This window comes from Terrapene carolina, unplaced genomic scaffold (genome assembly GCF_002925995.2).
Source record: "Terrapene carolina triunguis isolate 2854851 unplaced genomic scaffold, T_m_triunguis-2.0 Scaffold58, whole genome shotgun sequence".
Classification (NCBI taxonomy): Eukaryota; Metazoa; Chordata; order Testudines; family Emydidae; genus Terrapene; species Terrapene triunguis.
In genome coordinates this window covers 68,346,576-68,358,644 of record NW_020664409.1, presented here as the reverse complement: position 1 = coordinate 68,358,644, position 12,069 = coordinate 68,346,576, and the positions used below count along the sequence as shown (strand labels likewise).

Sequence of the window (12,069 nt, the reverse complement as noted above, 5' to 3'; positions counted from 1 at the left end):
TCAGTTCACTCAGGATTCCTGTTCTAGGGTTTCTAGGAAACAGAAAACATAGCAGACTTAACCTGGAGGGGTGATTGATACAAACTCCAGATGCTCTTAACATTTTGTGTCCATTTTATCAAATGGTTTTGTTTTTGAAGGGTTTTCACATCCTTACCTTACTCTTCCTTAGGGAGTGTGATCAGTTTTGTGTCTTGTAAGAACAAAGCTTCTCAGCAACATATACGCCTCTGTGAAGGGATTGACTCACTGCTCAAGCCTCTTTGTGGCCAGGAATGGCGTAGCAGTTCTCTCCCCGCCAGGTGTCTCCTGCTGAGGGCTGTTCTGCTTCTGCAGTGCCCTGCCTCTCCCTGTGACTTGGCCAGGTCACCTTAAAGTCTCTCCCCCTCCAGGGTAGTCCATAAACAAAAAGCAAGGGGGATCCACACAAATGAACTGAGTTTAATAGGAAATAGAGGTGAATGCCCTCTCGGAGTGCATCAGAATTTGGCCTCCCTTCCCTCAAGAAGGGGCCTTTGGGCAATGGACCTCTTGGAATCACCTTCCCTCACTCAGCCCTTTCCTCTCTTAATTACAGTGTTCTGTGATTCATTATGACAGCTAATTTTGCTAAAACCACATATTTTATCAAAACACATGACACCTATGATTTTTTTTCCTTCTAAACCCCTCACTTCTCCCATGTTACTTCCCCTCTCTCAAAGGAGTTTGATATTTCAGGCCTTGCTTTCATTCTATTTCTTTTTTCTTATATGGTCCACATCACTGGTGTATCCAAGAGCCTCTCACATATTTTAGACAGATAGAACAACCCTTCCCTCTTCCCCCTGCATCTGTCCACTGCACTCTAAGGTTGGAAACCCAAACCACAGTTAAATTTGCTTTGCACTGCTATGGTGGTGCAAAGCAGACCTAAAGCTGTCTTAAATACCCCGCTGAAGCCTCCCCTTGTATAGAAGAATCCTCCAGTGACATAGATCCAGCATAGCCAGCCACCTCTCATTCTTGGCCCATGGAGAAGGGGGCATGTCAGTAGAACAGTCAGTAGAAAGGGACATGTCCAGGCTACTGCAGTTCTCCTACTGTCCTCAGCTGCCAGAACAACCCTTTACAGATTGATGCAGTTGGGTGCAACCTCAAGGCTGTCCTAAGTTGCTTTGGAGGCTGAATGAGCCCTTAGCTGGTCCTAGCAACAGGGAGGTGTAAAAGTGGTGGACAGCTACTTTTGCTTCCTCTATCCAGAGACATGTATAACCAAAAACTGTCGACAACACAAGCAATTTTCTAAGACTAAAAAAATTCCTCATATATTGAGAAAAAGCACTTGGAAGACTCTGTGTAACAGTGCCACCTGGTGACTCCTGCCATAACAATATTTTGAACAACAAGAAATTCCATATCAAATATTGGTTTATATAGCTGTCTTTGGAAAACCGATGTATATGTCTCAGAGGACTCACTTTAGGTATCATATAATAAGAAGTTACATTAATAAAGGGAAATCTGTCTTTACTGCTGTCGCTAAATAGTACTTCTCCAGCCAGGTGATTTTCATTTCCCCTTAGATTTTCTAACCCAGGTATATCAATTACCTCCTATGAAATGTGATCATCTACAAAATGAGTTTCTTGCTCCTGCTGACTCTCCCAGCTGCTGCCTTGTATTGCTGTGACATCCTGTGCTAGAAACCAATATGCTGGTCAAAGTGTCGAGGAAGAGGTGACAGTGGCTGCAGATGTAGTCAGACGGGTAGGAAGGGAACAGAGAAAAGCACCAAATGAAAAATATTGAGTTCACAAGTCAATAAAATGTAATCCAGTAACATAAAGGTGGTAGGAAAACAATGGGAGAGTTCATTGCTACCGTGGAAACAACTGAAAGTGCAATGATGTTTGTAAAACAAATCAACTTGCTTTATGCTGTCCACTGGCACAGGTGCTAGAACTAGGGGTGCTGGGGGTGCTGCCACATCCCCTGGCTTGAAGTCGTTTCTATTATATACTGGATTCACAGATTGGTTAAATGGCTCTCAGCACCCCCACCATACAAATAGTTCCAGCACCCAGTCCACTGGGTTGCAGCAATTTGCAATGCATTAGAAGACCAGGAGAAGTGAAAAATTGTTTCATTAAAGGTGTTTTTCAATTTGACAACATAACCCTTCTGCCAGATGGTGTCAGCAGCAACAAGGGTCAGCTTCAGTATCCAGGGACTCATCTTAAAACTACAAAACCAGTTCCAGAAATCTGGAAAAAACTAAATACTTCCCCTGGGCACCCATACAGTGCAATACATTCCCAAGCACTGAGTCTGTGTATTACAGAAAGAAAACTTGTATGAAGGGGAGAGGGAACACAGCATTAATTTGGAAAAACACCACAACAATAACTCAGAAGTATGCAAACAATAAGTAAAACAGCTTCCCCCACAGTAGCTTGGGCTCAGTTTTACCTTTACCTCAGTTTCCCACCCTGTGGAGTGCACACCCTATGGATGGATGTCCTTTTAACATGCCTCCACTGTACACCACTCACAGTTTGTTGTCCGAGGTCAGCAAAGTGACAGATTCCAGGGATGCATTCAGGTGGGTTCACCTGCAGCTCCCAGGATGAGGTGGGCGAGTGATGCTTCTGCTGCTTCTCATTGCTGTAACTGCTATCTCTGCCACTGCCCACCGCTGTTGCTGCCATCTCTGCTGCTCTGCTGTGTCCTTAGTCCGTTCGGGTCCAGTCGGGTCTTACAGTGCCCCACAATCACAGCTCTAGGATTTTCTGGGTAGGAGGTGCCTGGGATGCTGATGCTGATGCATCCCTCACTATACTGCCTTTAGCCGCAATGCCATGTTCTGAAGTTCCACCACCTAGCCCAGTTTTTAGTGAGTTCACCTCTAGCGATTTCACTGGGTAGTTGGGAAACCTCATTGCCACCATTCCTCTGTGTGGTCTTTCACTGGACTATTGTCTCCACACCAGGTCTAAGGCTCAGCCCCTAGACTAATTTACTGGTGATCAATGAGAAGAGATAAGGACATTCAATTAAGTCTAATTAGTTTTGCCTTTAAACACTAGAGAGGGAGGATCAAATGGCAGCTAGGATTCTAAACAAAGTTCTCTCCACTAGGTAAGAACACCTGTCCCCACCCCATCTGACTTTTACTTGGATTTACTTCACTACTTCACACGTGGACCATGTCTACACTACAAAATGATGCTGACCTAAGTTACATCAGTTCAGTGCACCATGGGTAGGTATCCCACTGTGCAACTTGCCATGATCTAGAGCAGGGTCTTTTGGGAAGTTCTTGCAATGCCTGATGGAGCTGAAATGAGTCTGGGAGCATGGGATCAACTTCCCATAATGCAGTGTTGTCCATCTCATAATTTCATCTGCATGCCATTATTTTTGTGCTTTCTTTTCAAAATCCCACAAATCCATACAGTCCTTTCTCCTGTCCACCATCTCTGACAGAAGCATGGAGCCTACACAGCTCTGCACTATTGCCATGAGCGTTGCAAGCGATCCTGCAGTATTTGCAGAGTTGCAAGAGGAGCTGCAGGGAGCATAACAATTCCTTGGAGGCTAGATTACTGTGGGACATAAAAAGAAACAATCCAAGGTTGTTGGTGGCGTTCATGGAGCAGCTGCAGATGGTGGAGTGCCACTTCTGGGCCCAAGAAACAATCACTGACTGGAGGGGGTCACGTCGTAATGCAGGTTTGAGATGATGAGCAGTCACTGCAGGACTTTCAGATGTGCAAGGCCACACTCCTGGATCTGTGAGCCGAACTGGCCCCAGCCCTCCAGCGCAGAGACACCAAAATGAGAACTGCAGTGACAGTTGAGAAGCAAGTGGTGATTGCACTGGGGAAACTTGCAACACCAGATTGCTACGAGTCAGTCAGGAATCAGTTTGGAGTTGGAAAATCCACCACAGGGGCCATTGTCATGCAAGTATGCAGAGCCATTAATCACCTCCTGCCACACAGGACTGTGACTCTGGGAAATATGCAGGACATAGTGGATGGTTTTGCAGCTATGGGGTTCCTGAACTGTGGTGGGGTGATAGGTGGCACGCACATCCCTATTTTAGCACTAGACCACCTTGCCACTGAGTACATTAACAGAAAGGGCTACTTTTCTATGGTTATGCAAGCGCTGGTGGATCATCAGGGACGCTTTACCGACATCAATGTGGGCTGGTCAAGGAAGGTGCATGATGCTCATATCTTTAAGAACACAAAGTTGCAAGCAGAGACTTACTTCCCTGACCAGAAGATTACCATTGGGAATATTGAAATGCTAATAGTGATCCTGGGCGACCCAGCCTACCCCTTGGTCCGCCAGCTCATGAAGCTGTACACCGGCCACCTCGACAGCACCAAGGAGCACTGCAACTACAGGCTCAGCAGGTGCAGGATGACAGTTGAATGTGCCTTTGGTTGTTTGAAAGGTCCCTGGCATTGTTTATTTACAAGATTGGTCCTCAGTGAGAAAAATATCCCAATGCTTATAACTGACTTCTGTGTTCTGCATAATATCTGTGAAGCAAAGGGGGAAAAGTTTCTTCGGGGTGGAGGTGGAACGGCTGTCTGCTGAATTTGAACAGCCAGTTATAAGGGCTATAAGAAGAGCGCAGCATGGAGCTATATGGCTCAGGGAGGCTTTGAAAGACCATTTTAATAGTGAGCCAAAGTATGTGCATTGCTCTAGCATGCTCTACCTGGCCTTGCTCTTCTGTGGCCCGGTATGAAACTTGTAGTGAGTGCTGTGTATGTAGGAATATAATGTTGTCAGTGCCGCTATTCATATTGTTTCTGAATGATGTTATGGGTTCTGTGACACGGTGCAGTAACATGAAATTGGTCACTGTCAGACCTACTCAGCACCAGCCAGCATATGTTGTGAACTAATAAAGATGAATTTTGTTCCAAAAAATAGAATTTTATTCTGTAACATGAACCAGGTAATTGAATATATATATATAACTTAATAAGTTAAGACAACAGAACTTATGAAGGGGAAAGAAGAGTCATTTCCATTTCAGCTACACATACATCAACCGTGGCTTTCACAGGTCAGGGCATGTGAATCTGTGATCGTCTTTATTGTCCCCCCGGGTGGTAAGGGCCATGCAGCAGCTGCTGGTGCCACGTGGAATGGTGAGGGGGGTATGAAGAGGTCCCAATATTGAGTTATCTATGGGCTGCAGAGGGAGGTGAGCACAGGATTGTTGAACCTGCAGGTCCACCAGAGTCTGCAGCATCCGTTTGTTGTCTGAGAAGCAGATACATGTCCAGCTGCATGTCCCTCTCCTTTTCCTCTATCTTTCTCCTCTCCACTCTATCCTTCTCCATACTGGCTGCTCAACTGTTAGAACTGGCTGGACTGTGGTGGAGTCAAAAATAGTCCTGGGTCACTGCACAGCTGGATCCCCTAGTTGCCTGTCCCCCATACTACTCCTCCTCTTCCTTGTCCACCTCCTCCTCCTCGCTGTTCAAGGCAGGGGCCTGTGACTTGGGCTCCTCGGAAGTATCCACGGTGCTCTTGGGGGGGGGAGTGTCTCTGCCAAGGATGGCATGCAGCTCTTTGTAAAAGTTGCAGGTGGTCTTCTTGGCACTAGATCGATTATTGGACTCCCTTGCCTTCTGGTATGCCTGCCACAGCTCCTTGGATTTCATGCAGCACTGCTGCTGGTCCCTGTGGTAGCCATTCTCCTGCACGTCCCGAGCAATCTGCTCCTAGATGTCCACGTTTCTACAGCTGATTCGGAGCTGTGCCTGTACAGCCTCTTCTCCCCACAGGCTCAGGAGACCCAATATCTCCTGCCTTCTCCAAGCAGAACTGTGTCTGGAGTGTGTAGCTGGCATGATCAGAAGGGCAGTTACACTCAATAATGGAGAGCTGCTAGATGTGCTCACCAATTTCAAAAATTCGTGAAGCTTTAAAGGGGAGTGGGGGCTTCCCTTCTACCTGACCCTTGGGCAACGGAGTTCACAATGGTGACCAGAGCAGTCAGTTTGGGGCATGTGGGCTGGCTGCTGGAAGTCAACGTAAATAACACAGTGTCTACACTCCTAACTACATCGACTGTGACTAGTCCGCTCAGGGAGGGGGTGTTATTAAATCAGCCTAGCAGGTCACTTATGTCGGCAGGAGCCAAATTTAAGTGAAGTCACATCCACAGATAGGTTGATGTAAGCTGCCTTGTATCAACCTAACTGTGTAGTGTAGAGCTGGTCTTAGTGACTGAGGTTCATGTTAGGGTGGCCCCTCAATTAGGCCATATTAAGTAAAGTTCTGCTATAGTCATGCAATAAGAAAATCGCTATGTCTCTTGATCACCTTGACAAATAAGTGTTTCTAAACAAATACGGTCTGCTCCTGAGGTCTTTTTCCCCACTTTACCAATAGATGGCAGGAAAGGGTTCATTTAGACCACTGGCTTACACAAATATACCACAATGCTACCCCCCCAGATGATGCTGAAGAAGTTGTCTTGCATCATCCTTGTGAACTGATGACGGATCCAATCCAAGTCTCATTGCAGTCAAAGAGAGCTGGAGCAGGCCCTAGCTGCATGGGAGATGGCATGCCTGCTGCACATCATGCAAAGGGCTAAAGATGCCTGCGTTGCCCAGTTGCACATAAGTTAAAATAAACATCCTGAATATTTGAATATTTATCCGAACCACCCCAAATTTTCACCTTTGGAGGTTCACCCAAAAACATCTTTGAATGTATTCCAGATGTTTTTGAAAATTATTAAACATTTTAGAATTACATTAAATCTTATCTTTGAAGTGGGGACAATTCTTTTATATCAACTTTTTAGTCCTATTTCAGTGGACTGCTGACGAAATGCCAATGTATTGAGGAAGCTTTCATACATCTAAAACATAGGCTAAGCTCAGTTTTAATGTGTTTGATCAATTTTAGTGGTTTCTACTTTATAAGTAAATTTCATAAAAGAACCATGGCTGCTTGATTTTCAGAGTCCTTAGGTTTTACTTCATCTCTGACACATTTCCATAGTGGAATTACATTAAAATATGGAGGATCCAGAAATGCTTTTTAAGTTCTCCAAGGTCAAAATGGTCCCAGTTTAAGCATCTTTTGAGCTGATTTTCAAAGGTACTGAGCAGTCACAGCTCTTGCTGAAGCTATTGATTTCAATGGATGTGAGTGTCCAGCCTATTTAAAATTCAGATAATTTATTTCTTCAGTTGAATAGATTTCTGAAGAGTTTCAGGCTGACATCTCAACCTTATCTTCCCACTGAATAAAAATGTACGGGGGCCCCTGCTATGTATATGGAAGCAACTGTAACTACCATGCTGTGGCCTTGTCTTCCTTAGGAAGAAAAGATGTGGTTTTACTTCATGTTGGCTAATATGCGGTAACTAACACAAAGTACAATCCTAGTGAAGACAGGACCGTGTGCAATTTTAACATGAGTTAGCAAGTCAAGGTAAACCCTAGGATCCTCCACAGTCTTTACTTCAACCTGCTAACAGGTGTGAAAACAACAAACTACTTTGTCTTCACTAGGATTTTACCTCATGTTACTTACCATGAACACACTTTTTTTCCTAGTGAAAACACCCTCAGGGCTAAATCCCCACTGGCCAGAGTAGAGCTCAGTGCAGATGAGGGATAGGAAACAGCCTCTGGAGCACATTAGAGCTGCCCTAAGGATTCCTCTGAATAGCACCAGTTTATACCACCCCACCCTCTGGGCTATTATAGAAGCAACATGAGTCAGACCACATTATATTCTGATCCCAACTCCTTGAAATAGTCTTCTCCTACTCTTGATCTTGGGGGCTTGCATAGAGCCAGCTATGATGGCTTTAAGAACAATGGGGATATGTCTACACTGCAATGAAAGCCCTGGCTCAGACTCAGGCTCAAGCCTTAACCCCCCATCTGTCTACACACAAATCTCTTGGACTTGGGCTCGGACCCAAGGTCGCAAAATCCTAGATGAGTGGAGGGTCCAAGCCTGAGTCCAGCCAGGACCCAGGGTTCAAGCAGTATTGTTTTGCCGTGTGCATGCAGCCATGCCAGACTTAGACCCTGGGAGTCCATCTTCACTATCCCACAATCCCATGGTCCAGTGTTTTTTGTCCTCTTTATCCCACAAGTCACCAGTCAACTTTCAGGAAACAGAAGCAACCCCCCTTCCCCCGATTTTAGCACAGCAGCTTGGCATTTAACCCTTCAATTTTATTCTGACTGCTGAGCAACACACTTCCAGAGAATCTTCTGCATTTGCAATGGCCACCAATCAGAAGTCGTCCTTTACAAAGAGCCCTGCTTAAGAGTCATGGGAGTACAGCCAGATTTTGGTTAATCTCCGGTGCCTAACCAGCAAAACAGCTAATTTCAGTAGGAGTATCAGAAATGACCATGCATACCAGAAAATAAAGAAGAAGCTGGCACAGAACTTGCAGGAGAGATGGAAGAGACAGAAGCACCCCAGAGCCTGGTAAGTTTATGGCTCCATTTTTATGTTTATTAACATAGAAATGCATTCTATGAACCAATGCAAAAGTTATTACAAACCTTGGGTAGCAGCATGCTTCTGGATGGCATGCCAGTGTTTTGGTGTCCCCTCACTGCCCACCACATGTAAATAAGAATGGAGACTGGGAAACACAAACAGTAAAAGAAGCATTGTAAAGATTTTTTTTTTCTGGGAAGGTGCATATTTTTTGCTACAACATTCCAAATGAAAACAGTGAATTGTGGTGGAGTTGGCGAGAAAAGGTTGAAATGTAACCCTTTTTCAAATGTAATCCATTTCTGTTAAATGCAATGCTTGCAGTCTGTGGGTGATGACATCGTGCATCCCAAATATGACAGGTTTTGAATTCAGTCCAGAAATATGCTGGGGAATGGTGGGGGGAGACCAGGGGTGGGGAAGAGGGATGGCAGTGAAGTTCTGTGTGTTTGCTTGCAGTCATAACAGGCTGTATTGGAAGCTGTGGGGAGACACTAAGCCATGTGGATGTTAGCACAGCATCTTTTTGATTCCTTCATGAATTGTGACCCAATCCTGGGTGCTGACAGCTGCAAACTTTCCCTTAGCAGGAACTCCAGATAGGTAGTCATATTTTGGGGAAGGGCATATTTTTCAGGTCCATCTCAGTAGCTGACCAGCACATTCAGTTTGTAAATGTGCTGTTTGGTCACCATCTGCTTAAATACTTCAAGGGCATGCACAGCTGGTTTCCCACTGGCAGCTTGGAATAACACCTCTCTGCCAATCAGGCACCACAAAATCCGTTATGTCCTCCAAAATGTGGAATGTCTGAAGCATCAGAGAAGGTTTATGTAGCATGTCTCAGCCACTGATCTCCCCCCAAAGCCCAGGTGGTCTGCAATTGATAGGGAAAAAAGCAGTTATGATTTTTTTAACTTACCATGTTCTCTACACCTCTTTCACTGCGATAACCAGGCTGTGTCCAGGGAGTCTGTGGTCTGAGGCATCCCTCTCTCAATATATTGTAGTTCAGTATTAAAAAGTAACATTTTAATTCCTTGAAATTCCAAAACAGATTTTTTTTTCTGTGCTCCTGCACTGAGCAACTTGAGACAATAATTCACTGTGTCTTGTCATATTCCAGGCCCATCAACCTCGGCTGGCTGCAATACCTCCTCAGCTCGCCCACACTGGAGCGGAAGCCTGAAACACCATACCTTCCTGGATCATTCCAAAAGGAAGCGCTTCCATGTTGAATTTATGATTGAAGTTCTGGACAGGACCAACAACCAGGTCCAGTACGTAAGACAGAGGGACTTTCGGCAAGAGGAAATCATGCTGAGAGGCAAAAGGAAAGGCTCAGGCTGGCTTCACAGTTGGAGCTCAGAGTTGGAGCAGACACTTGCTTTGCAGTTCCTGGAACAGGAACGGTGGTTAAGGGAGGATGAGAAAGCTCAGCAGAAAGAACTGTTTGGGCGGATGCCATCTCTAATGTCCGCAAGACTGCAGGTTCCTGCTGCATCAGTCCCGTGGCCAGCATCCCCTGGGCAATACCCTGTCCAGCAGTCCAGGAACAGCTTGGACAACTCCACGACTGCGTGGCCCATGCAACCAGGCCCTGTCAGTGGCTGCACAGGGCAAATGTGTCCCCATGAAGTCCTCCAGGCTACACCCTTCCCCTCTGGGCACCTTCACTCCCCTTCCCTGGCCCCAAGTGGGAGGCAAACATGGAAGGAAGGACAAGGGGAATGGAAGGTCAGGGGACTCATAACAGTCGGGGGTTTCTGTCTTGTAAATGGTTTCACTTTTTGTACATGTACATGCACTTTGTTCTGTTTTTAAGGTTTTGGTGTCAGTAGTGTGCTAACGGCAGCTGGCCTGTCTAGCAATGGTTAATATTGTACCTTTCCAACAAATATTTAAAAATAAAGGATTTTCTTTTATTTTAAAAAATGGTATTGCCATCACTGCATCACATCATCTAATGTGTGTTTCAAATAATAAAAGCGACACATTATCAGGGACAACTGGGAAGCTATATGCAAAAAATAATTCTCAATACAGCTATCTACATCAATGAGTTATTTACATCAATCCATATTGTGAGTCCACCCTCCCCCCATCTCATAAGCTGCCATATCATTTATAAATACAATGCATGGCAATAAAACCCTCCCCCACAAGCAATGAAACCCACCATACACACATACCTTCATAAAAGGTACTGTTCTCCCTCTTCCATGGGCACATGCAAGTCCATAATGTGGGAGCACAGAGCATCCTTGACTTCTGTTGCCCTGATTCATCCAGCTCAAGCTGGGTGTACTGCTTCAGCAGTCCATCACTGTGACAGATCCATTCGGGGGAAATGGCTCACCTTCGGATTCACAAAGATTGTGAAGAGCACAGCAAGTCACAGTCATCCAGATAGCGCTGATGACACTGGAATCCAAACAGGTCTGTAGATATTACCACCAGGCTGTCAGTCTGCCAAATGCCCATTCAACCACCATTCTACACCTGCTGAAAGTGTAATTAAACCTTCTTTGCCAGAGCCTCTGAGACCAGGATATAATTTCATAAGCCAAGGCAAAACGGGATATGTGGGGTCTCCCAGAATAACAGTGAGGACAGCAACTCCACTTATGAAAATGTCATTTGGTGGGACTAGTGGCCCAGCCTGTCCATGAATGTAGATTCCCAACTGTCGGAAAACCTGGCATCATGACCTTTACTAGTGCAGCCCACAGTGATGTTCATTAATCAGCCGCTGTAGTCTACGAGGGCCTGCATAACAATGGAGTAGTAGTAACCTTGGCGGTTTAATGTGCTCCTTGAGGAGGGCAATCTATGGGCACGTGAGTCCCATCAGTGGCCCCAGTGCAATGTGGAAACCCCATTCTCTCAAAGCCAGCAATTACTTCAGGAATATCTTTTATTCCTGTCACATTGAGGTAAACCACATGCCAGATTGCCTCAGAAACCTCTGTCACCACTTTATTCAGAGTCACCTTCCCAACACCAAAGCAGCTGGCAACAGACTTGTAGCAGTCTGGGATAGCCAGCTTCCAGACAGTTGTAGCAACTCACTTCAGAACCAGTATGGGCGCTCTCCTGCACGTGTTGTGATCCAGGAGGGTTGGGGCAAGCTGTTTAGAAAGCTCCATAAATGAAGCTTTCTTCATGTGAAAGTTCTGGACCCACATCTGCAGGACGATGTGGCCTCTCCAGTCTGTGCTTGTGGCCCTGCTCCAGAAGCATCCACCTACATAGGGGGCATCAGCAGCTACATAGAGTGTCACAAGCAGCCTGAGCAAGTTGGATGTCTGCCAGGTGTCTGTGTCCTCACACCCACCCTATCATTAGCTCTGTCAGATGCCTACAATGGGTCAGAAAACGCTGCTGAAATGTCCACCACTATCTCAAGGAAGCTCTGCCAATTTCCAGAAACAGGAATGAAAGCGCAAGTAAGAGAAGTTCTTCACATGGTGCCTCCTCCAAGTTGCTGTCTCTGATTGCTGGGAGCATGCAGATCAAAAGGATGGCTCTGCAGGATGTGTTGGTGGGCTGCTCAAACCTCCTGT

At 45.7% G+C, this 12,069-nt stretch overlaps 1 protein-coding gene across 1 annotated transcript in view; it reads left to right on the top strand.

Moving 5' to 3' along the window:
- CNGB3 (cyclic nucleotide gated channel subunit beta 3) overlaps nucleotides 1-12,069 on the top strand; it is a 116,703-nt gene that overhangs the window by 47,520 nt on the left and 57,114 nt on the right. Inside the window, exon 3 of the mRNA XM_029913349.1 lies at nucleotides 9,630-9,783. Within this exon, the coding sequence (XP_029769209.1) occupies nucleotides 9,630-9,783 (154 nt within the window). The remainder of the gene's footprint in view (nucleotides 1-9,629; nucleotides 9,784-12,069) is intronic.